The 12,096-nt window shown below is 40.7% G+C and overlaps 1 protein-coding gene across 1 annotated transcript; it reads right to left on the bottom strand.

Moving 5' to 3' along the window:
* Nucleotides 1–2,759: 2,759 nt before the first annotated feature.
* LOC6598124 lies at nt 2,760–11,309 on the bottom strand. Its single transcript, XM_002023244.2, has 2 exons — nt 10,675–11,309; nt 2,760–5,697 (listed from the first exon to the last, which is right to left on the bottom strand). The coding sequence occupies exon 1, from the start codon at nt 11,307–11,309 to the stop codon at nt 10,725–10,727; it is 585 nt and encodes a 194-aa protein (XP_002023280.2). The 3' UTR covers nt 2,760–5,697; nt 10,675–10,724.
* Between the last annotated feature and the right edge of the window lie 787 nt (nt 11,310–12,096).

Below are 12,096 nucleotides of genomic sequence, written 5' to 3'. Positions count from 1 at the left end.
ATTATAATGAAATAATTGTTTTCGATCCATCGACACTTATTTATGAAGAAATGGTACTTACTGAGCTTTATCTGAAAATTGTAGTTTTTTTTTATATTTATTTATTTTAGTTAAATATATATGTCCATGTGTCAAAGATAACGATTAAAATAAACGTGTGTGCCATTCAGGTGGCGAAAAATAAACACCGCCAATACTCGTATTCGCCGTTGTTTCGCTAAAATTATTTTATAAATTCTTAAAGCTTTGGAACAAAATCTTCCTTTTGGTCAAATTAAAATACACTTATATTTCACAAAAAGTATGTCTCTGGCGTGGCTTGTGAGCAGTGGGTGACAGAAAACTGGGTTAGGGGGCGAGGTTTTAGGTTTAGGACATGAACTGCATATCAAAGGTTGATCCTTTAAAAGTCACTATGCCCCATCAATACGAAATTGACTTTCCATTCAAGGTAATCATATTTCGAGGCTAATATAGTACGTCCCTGGATGCTGACGTAATTGCTCTCTGCCACATCCATATGCCGCCTGAATATTTCATGTGCTGCAAACAGACTGTGGGGGACTATCGTCTCGACATAATCCCGGTTCAGACATTCTGCGTGCGTTTAGCAAGAAAATCCAATTTCAGTGGGCGAAACCCGAAACAAAAGCCCCAACCATTTTCCGCATACGCACACACACGAATATACGTGGAACAGGACGACAAAGTTCAAGTGCGCCTACCGCACATCGGTAGTGGGGCCGACAAACTCACGCCTACTACCAGGACACCAGGACATCAAGGACGTGCAGGAAACCAAGTATCATCACACATATGTATAGCCTCATAGTCGCTCTGATGGCTATGAGGAGCCAGAGTCCTACCCAGAGCCACAAGAGGAGATGCCTGCCAGCCCTCGCCAGCTTTGCCATGCCATGATGATGATGACAACGCACTTAGTCAAATTTTTAATGAACTCAACAACGTTTTACTTTTACAAAAAAGAAAAAATATAAAGTAAGGGGCAAAAGTCGGGTATTTCGACTATAATATACCGGCTACGTAAATTCATTCGGAATCCTTATAGAAATTAGAGCTGCAGCAGCAGCAAAAAAATAAGGGGAAGGGGATGGGAACAGGTTGCGGTCTATAATTAAACTTAAAATAATTAGCTTTCTATAGCTTGTCTCTTCATCTACTTGGCTAGTTATCTGAAAGGGAATTACAAGTGGCTTGTGAATTGGGCTTAACTCAATATGAACACAGAATACCCTACACGTACCCTACAAGAACGAGGTATAACAACTAGAGGAGCACATGATGAAGGACACTCTTGAAGTGCAATTGCCTGCAGTTGTCTGCACTGACAAAGGGACGAGCGAAAAAAGTTCTCAGCGGCATTTCAGGTTTGCTTGTCATACTGCAGGTAGGTTAAATGATGAGCACACTTTCGAGGGCAGCCAACCCAACCCACAGTTCCAGCACCAGCAGCAGCAACACCACCAGCACTACTTACTGCGGGGCATGATAATGCTCATAATTGTGGCAGCTGTAGCACACATATTTTCCGGATGAGAAGGAAAGATGGGGACCCGTGTGTGTTCTCTACGCAGGTGTCACGTACCACAACTTTTTGGGTCCCCACCTTTTAGGCGGTTAATGTGTGCGGAAAGCCAGTCAGCGAAATACCGCAAAATGCTGGAAAAGCGCATTTCATTTGCATGAAATTATGAGCAGCCGAAATCTGTGTCATATTCTCCAGCGCTGCTGACGCTACGCGTACGTTGGAAGCCTCGAGAAGTGCCTACAAAGGAGAAGTGCCTCTCCACCACTCATGGAAAACTTAGTTCTATTAAAGATACATAGATAGACAAGGAGAAAATACTAATCGAGTCGAGCGCTGCTCGAGTGGAGCATATAATAAACTTTTTGCAATTGGAAACTTTTTCGCCAGTCCTTCGGAATGAGGAGGCGAAGACCCCTGAGGGCAATTGCTTTGACAATATTTCGCAACATCAACTTTCATTTTCCTTTCATTTTGCGATTCTTTTCTCTTTCATTTCTTTTCTCCTTTTGCTTCCAATAAAAAACAGAGAATTGATAATCAAGAAAGTGATATAAAAGGAAAGCGAAAACAAGAAATATAGGAAGGAGAAGGCACCTCAATCATTGAATTGGGACAGGGTGCTCGAGTGACAGTTTTACTTGGTTCGACCAGAAGGCGGTTGGGGTCATTTTCAAGAAGTTAATAAAGTTCTCGTTAATTACTATCGTTCTGCCGGCATTCGTTGATTGATCCATACAGGAAAATTACCTAACCTAATAATCTTTATAGCACCCTGTGTGGTCCAATGCCCATCAATTCTTGGGCACCGTACCTATTTTTTTTGTTGTTTTCGCCGCCGCTGCTCTTGACTACGGTCACCAGTGCAACACCAACAGCAGGAGAAAAAAGGCAGAAATAAAAAAAATAAAATAAAAATAAGTAAGGAAAAATAGGTTGACACCAGTGTCAGTTGTCATTTCCATTTTGCTGTTTGGATTGGCGCCAATTGCGCGAGTATTTTTCCTTTCCTTTTTTCGTTTTCGGCAGAGCCCATATGAATGTTTTACATGTTTATTGGATTGTTTTTTATAAAGTATCGCAAAGTATAAATATTATCGCAACGAAAACTATGCCAGAATGGAGCTAAAATCATACTTACATAACGATCGATTTATTTAATTTATTTAATTAAATTGAATATACAATTGTTTTTATTCTAGAGACGTGTTTAGATACATTTTACATTAATTTCCGAATTGATCCATTTTTCTACACTTTAAGCTAATAAAATAGAATACAACTTGGAAAATATTATACAGTATGCTCAATTCCGTCAGAGATACGAATACGAGTATGTATAAAGTAAAGCCATTTTCAGAGAATTGAGGGTCTTGAATAATACATTTAGGAATTTTCTAAATGCGTTCAAATTGTGTAGCATACATTTCAGAGATGGGCTTAAAGCTGTATCCACCCTGGCCAGGGTTCGTGCCTCGTTTTTCTCCTGTGTTCTCCCATTCAGCCTTGTTTTTCACGGTTGGCTGGCTACGTTTTATAGTCCAATAGCGCATCAGCATCATTTCATTTTGACCGCAAGTCCTTTACCCAAAATTGTCCACGTACGTGAGGCAGTATCCAGACGAGTATGTTTGTGCCCAGTGAGCGGAAATAACCGGCACCCCGAGCGTGTTAAGAGTTCGAACAAGTTAAAATGTTTCAAAATAATCTATAATGTAGTTGTCGTGTTCGCCAGTTGCCCGTCATCCATCCTTTGTCCTCTGTCCGGAGTGCTGTGCTGCATCCAGTGTTGTTTTGGCAGAGTTGAACAAATGAGAGCGTTAAAAGGGCTTAAACAGCTTTAGCGTGGTTTACTTAAGAGCTTATTCGAATTTTGGTTTTGATTTAATTACTGGAGGGCTCATTTGAATTTTGGTTTTCGTTTAATTGCATATCAATTACGCTGAGCGTGCTAAAAGCCCAATGAACACGCATTATCGGGCCAAACAAAAGCAAAAACAAAAACGCCAGTAAGTCCATTAATTACGCTCGGACGCTACCGAGACGGCGCTGTTACCCTGTTACTGTTAACTGCGAGTCGAGTGTCAAAGTCGTTCTGGCCGGAAAGTGAACGTATGTATAGTGCCATAATTTATGAACTTGCACCCGTTTCATGGGATCTGCTCTTGTTTCTCTGTGAGTTATGGCCCTTGTACGTGTCGAGGACCTTTTCTCTTCTCTCCACTCTCCACTCCCCACTCCCCGATGGACAATGACAGCAAAACTGACATATTTGTTTGGGATCTTCTCTCTTTATACATAAATTTGTCGCCTTAATGTCAGATTGCACAATGCAGAACCGAAAACTTGCGAGTTGTTACGTATGCAGCCGGATTTCAATTAATTTTTACACACATTCTGCTAATTAGTATTTCGTAGTCATTATTTGCCCAAAATCACTGGCATGTGGAATTTGCGGCTTTCTCTGCCACACCAAACCGCTAATTAGTTCTGATTTATTGCTTTCACTGCTGTCAGATAGACAGGAATCCGACTCTTGGTGCAAATATGATTGTAATATCTTCCATACATCATGAAAACATTCTTAAATAGCTCGTCAAAATATGAATTACCATTGGATTTTATTATCAGTTGACTATGCTTTCGTCATCATTCATTATATCCTGATTAGGCGTCATCAGCCGCAAGAAATGTAATTTCGAAAAAAGCCAGCATCATGAATATAGGTGCTATGCACCCAGAATTATGTTCCTCTTTAGTCATTTAATTCCGAATATTTTCGTTGGAATACGTTTTTTGTCCCGTTTTTTTTTGTACAGAGATTATAATTGTAAATTTCTGTTTAAGGAGATTCTCAGCTCGAACTTGAAGCCAAGCAAAGCTGTCGTTGTCTATTTCATAATATCAAAACAATTTAACGGAATCCTTATCCGAAATTGCTTGGGCACACAGCTTTCATTGGATTTGTCCTAGAGAAACCGAAAATCTGTTTGTGACATTGTTTATGTGCCGGCTCAGCCGTTCTCAATGCGATTTGCTCCTTATAATGGCCAGAGTTCAGGCCTGGGCCGTTTTTCTTGGCAGCCCCGTTTTAATTAGGCGAGAGAGCTTTCGGAAGGACTTGCCTTCCAATCCGCTTGCCTAATTCCCGGCCAGGCACTTTGCTTAATTTATCTTTTCAGTGGAAACTCTTGGTCCGGTCATGTTCAATTAATTTGCAGCGCCCTTGAAAGTCAGCGGAAATAAAAAGATTTCGAGAACGAGAAGCAATGAAGGGCAATGCGAAGGATCTCTGCAGGGCCCCAAGGGTTCTCACACCTAATGAGGTTTCCGAGCCTGCAAATTGTTTCGGTTTCGGGTATCGCTCAACTTTATGAAAGCGTTTCAACGCCTCTGAGCTATGAATAGAGCTGTGTTCAGGCAAATCGATAATTGCTTTTGTTGCACAGGAGATTCACGAGCTCAATTACGGTTAAATTAAATTCAATGAACCGCAAATTAGTCTTCGACTGGATATTTAACTCGATCCAAGCATGGGGCCTAAAGGCGATTTGCACACCCTAACGAGATATGACTCCCCCATTGTATGGTTACCTCGAGTTCCTTCTTCGTTCCTCATTTACGCAATACGAGGGTCTTTAATTAATTTCCTTTGACATCGTCACACTGACATTCCAGGGACAAGACGTTGACACTCACAAGAGGAGCGGACTCCTAGAGGCATCCGGAGTATTTAACCTTGTTGCTCGTGACGATGACAGACAGCTGCAGAGGGACCAGTAGCTACCAGGAGAATCTTCTCCCTCCTCTCCTTACATTTCGCTCATCCATCGCATCCCGGCACTGGATCGGGCGTTGTTCCACTTGCCCACATTTTCGGAGGACACGTCCATTGTCTCGTTGACTGATGATGGGCGGCGTATGATTTATGAGACTCAGACGCTTCGCTTCGTCTTCCCACGACAAGCGAAAAAACTATTCAGTTTTCTTTTTGCTAAAGTTTTGCCATCGAAAAAACGTTAACTGTAGTTGGCTTATAAACGGTACAGCAAAAAGGTTCTAGTTTTTTCTTCATAACAATCCATGTCAGCCGGTTATGCTAACGACTTGACCTTTAAAATTTTGCTGGTACGAATATGTGGTGAATTCGGCTGAAAATGAATGGAATGTTTGATTAGTTTTGGATAGTTTTGGCTAGACTGTGTAAAAAATTGTGGGAAGTTTGCATAAGGTTAGAAAGGCTACTTTTCATATGACATATGATTCATATGACAGATGGAGGGGTAATGTGTGATCCGATGGGAATCGTAATTGGTAGGAAACCATTTTCGGTACCCGAATTCAATCAAGCTTCATAAAAAAAAGTATTTTTAAAGGTGCCCAAGCCAAATAGAACCCCAAGTTAATTTTTCTATTGTCTTTCAAAAATGCCTTCTTAATTAGCTAACAGAAAAGCTCAGCGAATTTTTCTTTGTGCCTTTAACGAACATCTCAGTGAACTTCGGATAATGTCACATCCATTGCTTCATTACACTAATGACTGACGGCAGGCGCCGATAGCAAAAGGGACACCTGACATTTTCACGGCGACAAAGACGACGACGACGCTCCCGAGAAAGCGAGAATCAGAGGCGAGGCCGACAAGTGTTGAGATTCCATTGCCATTGTGCACCTAATTAAAGTGTAAACAATGGAAGAAGGAGGCGGGGACTCCTCGAGCTGCATTCGACGGCGCACCGAAGGGATTCCTTTGATAAGAAGTGGCACCTTAGGCCATTCCAATTGTGGCCACAATGTGCTGACATCGACTTGGCTGGCATTGGGCATTGGGCATTGGGCTATGGGCTATGGGCTATGGGGGCGATGGGTAACTGCTCATAAAGACATTCGCTTTTGTTGAGACGATTGGCACCATTGTCAACACTTGACCAAACAGTTTGCCTCTGTCGCCGTCGCGTCGCCGTATCTGCGTGTGTTTGTGCATGTGTCGGTTCCGGCTGAATATTCATAGGCCAGTGTGCCGACTCGTCAGGATCTCGTCGCTCATGCATTATGCAATCTCCCATCCGCAGCAGCAGCACCATCAGCAGCAGCAACTCAGCGACAACAATGCCAATGGTGCTGACTTTGACGAGTGTTCTCGGAGCCCGCACACAAATGAACACAAAAAAAAGTACGAACCGCAGACCAGAGAACTACGACTATGTACGACTATGAGATACCTGCTTGATCATTGGAGGAAGACAAAGGCATTTAAAGAGCAGAAATATTCTGTCATTCTGGCAGTAAAAACATATTCCTAATGTCTTTGTGTATAACAATGTGAATCATTTCGATTCGATTAGCCATAATACACATATTGTTTGATCTTTGATGATCTGTCTGGTATAGTTAATGCAATGGAAATGCTTCCTTCTACTTGCTGTACCTATACGAATTCAATATACCGCGATTAGCTACCAGTGACAGGTAACCAAGCCGAATGCATTGCTAAATGGCTATTGAAGTGAGCCTTTTGTAAGTGTGTCCTGGTCTGTAAATCGATTTGTGGAATAAATGAATACGAATGATGTCGTCAAAGTTGATTGTTGATTTCCTCGCAAAAAGCCATTGTAGATTGCCTAATAAGAATTTATAAAGAGAATACTTCTGACTATATTTGATAAACATTTAATGTTTAATGTATTTAAGGGACATCGTAACCCGTTTAAGATGACATTTTTGTTTCAAATGTATTTCTCTGGCTTGTAATTCTACATTGGACTGGACTTCTAAAAATATTCTACACGATAAGTGGATGGTGGAAATATTAAATAGTTATTTGCAAAGCTCATTTAAAGCTTCCATGACACTCTTAGAACCTCCTTGAACCTCGAAAACTTTCGAAAGCTGAAAGGATAACTTTTATTTAACAGGGACATTTTAACATAAAAAGCTTCCGACTGCCATAAGCTTTTCAAGAATTCTGTCAATTGTTTACTTTGGAAAAACTGTAGATAGAGGGAGCTATGTTGTAGGTTTATATAAAATACATATGTACATAAAATAAGGATAAAATAACATACTATGTATGAATCTATATAAATATATAGATCTATAAAATAACAAACTTATATTTTTCGTGACATTTATATGACTGCAAACTTCTGCAAAAATTTAACGTGGCGTGCAATCCAATCAACGAAAACCGAAAATGACTTTAACTAATTTCGATTAATTACAATTAAATGGGACAAAAGCCAACGCAAAGTTATTATCGATGTGGAGAGCTTAATGAAAACCAATCGAGCATATTTCAAAGGGTATAAACGACAACAGCAAAAGCAACAAAAGCAACAAAAGCATCAACGAGAGCGGAATCAGGAGCAGCAGCAACAATTTACAAAAATGACCTCAATTTGATTGTTTTCAGGAAGTTCAGCGATGCGATGCATGTGTGCGTGAGTGTCTATCCATGTGTTTGTAGGCGAATTGCATGACAAATATTCAATTATTTTTCATTAAAGCAGCATTATTGATATAAATGCAATTTTGGTATGCGTAATTAATTTGTGTTCCTTCAATTTCCTTGGTGTTCATCTAAATAGAGGCATACTTTTTTGTTCCAGTTGATCCTTTGGTTAGTTTTGGTTAGACCGTTAGAGTAGAGCCTTAGCTTGAAGTCCTGCAAGATCAGTGTGTATCTTACAGTCTCGACAGTCTCTGCCGACATTGAAATATTAGAACTCTATAAAGGATTTTATTCAACACATTCATTTATATGACACGTATTTAAATATGAGTGTAGTTATTTAAATTACACTCAATTTAAGTTCAAGCTCTATGCCAGCCCCTACTCAGAATTAAAAAGAAATTCCTAAATGTTGTAAATACCAGTGCCATAACTTGGGAGGCATACAAAATATTTGTTCATAATAAATAAAAATTTTCCGGAGGGAAATGCGCAGAATGCAGCAACACGGAGTGAAAATAAAATGTCAGCACAATGAAGCTGGAAAATGGACTCAGTGTCAAAGGCCGTGGACCAGGCAGAGGCAGTGGCCGAGCCAAAAGGAGGAGAGCCAGCGTACAACAATCAGCCAAAGTACAGCCACAGAACAGATGGAGAGTGCATGTTGTCTGCGTGTTGTCGACTCATGAGAGCGGACAACTCCAGCGATTATCATTTATTCACTACAAATATCCCACATACCACTCGCTCATTCACGTCTCCCCGTGAGTTTGAGGGATGTGCAGAGAGTGGACTGAAAGTGGCGGCTGGAAAAGCTTAAGTCGGGGACTTAAGAGGATAGAAAGAAATGACTCGTTGACGCATTCCACTCGTTGAAAAGTTCGTTACTCTAATATTTAACGATTCAGAGAATAGTATATGAATGAATTCAATAATATTGTTTCATTAAAAAAAAAACTTTGGCGTTTATCTCAGAGTTAAGCTGAAGTAATAAAATATATATATATAAATAATAAAAAATTGTTGAAAAGTAAATTGAAAATTGGAATTTTTACATCTTTGTATGAGAATTAATCGGGGTCTTACTTGTCTGTCAGTCGTGGAAAAGTTACTGAAAAGAGCCAATCTGACTGAAAACTGAGAAATATAATACGAGATGATCTACAGATCATCTATAAATGGACTTATTTGAAGATAAAATGCTTATAAAAACGGATGGAAAGGAATATGGATAGATCGAATTGTCTTTTGATACTGCTTAATATTAAATATGAAAAAACCCTTTGGAACGACCGAAAATTTTTACAAATTTAGTTTTAGTGTTAGCTCTAGTTCTTCGCAGGTCAGCATTTGGAATTTTGGTTCCTTTGCCCCCTTTTCGTTTCTGCAATTTTCGTTGGGGCATCACGTAGTCCAAGGCCTCCACCCTATCACTCCACATACTTTATGGGCGTCAGCAGGAGCCGCAGCAGACGATGAAAAGTTTGGCCCACACCCACACTTCCACACATACACACATAGATAGTACGTACAGATACAGATACTACGTACATATTTTATGAAATTTAATGCAGCTGATAATAAAATGTGCACCAAGCGGGACACACACCCCGCAACGGAAGCCGACGGGGAGTGATGTTCGGGCCAAAGTGCAGTGCGCATAATTCATGGACTTAAAAGCGTTAAATAGAATGCAGCATGCAGGAGCAGCACGACCATCGCTATGTGGCTGAGATGGTCGCCCCGTAATAAGCCTAATATGTATGTAAATGGTGGCAAGCGGGCCAAAAACTGTGGCAAATTGCAGACCAGCCAAAATCAGAGCCAGAATCGGAACCAGACCAGAGTCGGGTACGGGAACGGGTATTTGTCCCCGGCCATGGGTCTCGCCGCCCCCTATCTCTGGTGTGTCAAAATTTATGTGGATTGCGTGACCTTCGTGCATTTGTGCGTGATAAATCAATTTCATTGCAATTTGTAATTGTGTAAAATGTATTTTCAATTTGCCCAGCCCCACATCACCCCGCGCAGCAAGGAGTGGAGGCGGTGGTGGAGGTGGAGCTGGGGTGGAGGGAGCGGGAAATGCATGATTTTGGTCACATTTCCAATTGTCAATGAGATTTCAAATCTCCGAGATTTATGCGTTGCAGTCTCACCAGCCGCGCACACAATGGGCATTTTGTCCGGTATGTCAAGCAATTTCTAAGCCATTATATATGTATGTTCCATTTCCACGTGCCGGCGTGTGTGTTGGTCTGTGTGTCTGTAAATTTCTGTTTTTGGTTTCATGATTTATGTATGGCCACCAAAAGCCAAACCAAATCAGACCACATCCCACATTCCATATCCCACACCCGGAGAACCCTGCCCGGCACAAAGACTAATTGCATTTGGTTAAGTTTAACCTAAGAAATTTTGAGGATGTATTGAATAGGCCAGCTGGCCGAGCTCCCATCTTTCCTTCCCCCGTTGATCACGAGTTAAGGAAAAAAGAAAACTGTTGAATGTACTTTACACGAGACCAAAATTTGGTCCAGAATATGCATAATATATGCCTAATTTTGACTCCGTATTTGCAGTGCAGTTGTGCAAAAAATTAATGGGTTAAAAAGAGAATTGTATGACCTTTCATAAGATTTTTTATTGAGTATGAGTATCGGGTATAAAAATGACTTACCTTTTTTAAAGTTTTAAGACCGATTAATTTAAATCTCCTCAAAATGTGTTTTATTTTGGGGGCGCAGTGAGGGCGTAGGTCATTAGATACAAGGTCCCAGCGTTGGTCATTATAGCCAGATTACAACCAAAATCCTTTAGAAAACAAATATGGTCAGCGGCATATCTTCCGAAGAATGATATGCCGACCACTCCGAAGTACACGGGGTTGTTGTCGTCATTGTTAGCCAAGTACGCCATTGAACCGATGTTCCCCAATAGTGCAAGATCTTTAAGCCATTCCGTTAAGCCAGGGTCCGAGTCGTCGAGAATCTTGTCCACCACATCATAGATTAGTGGTATAAGGGTCAACAAATGGAGCATAGCCACTCCTGAGAGATCCGATTTTAGATAAAACTCGATGTTAGCCATGGGCAACGGCATGACTTCCAAAATGGTGGACGAAATGACAAATGCGAATCCGCCTTCGTCATCATCCCCAACTGGCAACGCACGAAGCAGGCCCGCTATGCCTTCGACCAAGCAAAATCCAGCCACAACATATCCATAAGGATGCTCTGCGCTAGAAAGGTTGCGCATTGTGTAAATACAAGCTGCGATTAGCAACAGATTTGCAAATAGTCCTCCAATAATCATTTTACTATTTTTAGAATTTAGAGGGGAAAACTGTATTTGTATATTTTCTTGATAAGAAACCGAATATGTTGAGTTAAATATTCTGACAGTCATGTCAAGAATCACATGACTCTCCGATTTCAAAGGTCTCCTCAGTTTAAAAACTTAGATAATAGATTGAGCTGAATCCTCCCCGACGATGGCGTCTGGGCAATGGACACAGCCACAGACAACTAGGAGTAGGAATGCATTGTCGCATGCCCAATGGACAAGCGCCTTCCCTGATAACTTAATGTCGGGCGAACAGGCCCAAGTCGGGGTGCGCACAGTTTTATTAAGGGAGTTCTTGCAATATTGGCCGGACTGAAACGTAAGTAAGTAAGTATGAATTTGTGCGTGGGAACAGGAAGAAGGCTTTCGGCATTAAATTTATAAAAATAGCAGCCTCATCTGTTATCATCTGTTTGGGGCCCAACTGTGTCACCATTCATTCCTTGACGGCAGCTGTCTGCTCCTTCCATGTGCTGACAGTCTGACAGCTCTGGGGAGTGGGAGTCAACCAATGCTGGCATGTTTTGAAACCTTTTGTAGGTTTAAGAAAAGAGTGTAAAAAAGCAATAATATCTTTTTAGAATTGTTTGCATAGCAACTTTTTACGTTGTTTAAAGGTGAATATTAATTTCGCTTAAAATTAATCTCAAATTTTTTGTATTTTTCTGGTTGGTGTTAATTTTCCAGATATATTTTATACCTACGATACCACTTATGACATATGTATGCTCTTTGTAGACATTTTAAGTAAATCTTA

Source organism: Drosophila persimilis, unplaced genomic scaffold (assembly GCF_003286085.1).
Source record: "Drosophila persimilis strain 14011-0111.01,24,50 unplaced genomic scaffold, DperRS2 tig00000124-arrow-pilon, whole genome shotgun sequence".
NCBI lineage: Eukaryota > Metazoa > Arthropoda > Insecta > Diptera > Drosophilidae > Drosophila > Drosophila persimilis.
The sequence above is the reverse complement of the archived record's forward strand: the minus strand, read 5'-3'. Positions and strand labels throughout refer to the sequence as shown.

Bases quoted from the DNA above. Each gene is read 5' to 3' on its own strand.
- LOC6598124 (XM_002023244.2), bottom strand. From the start codon at position 11,309: ATGATTATTGGAGGACTATTTGCAAATCTGTTGCTAATCGCAGCTTGT.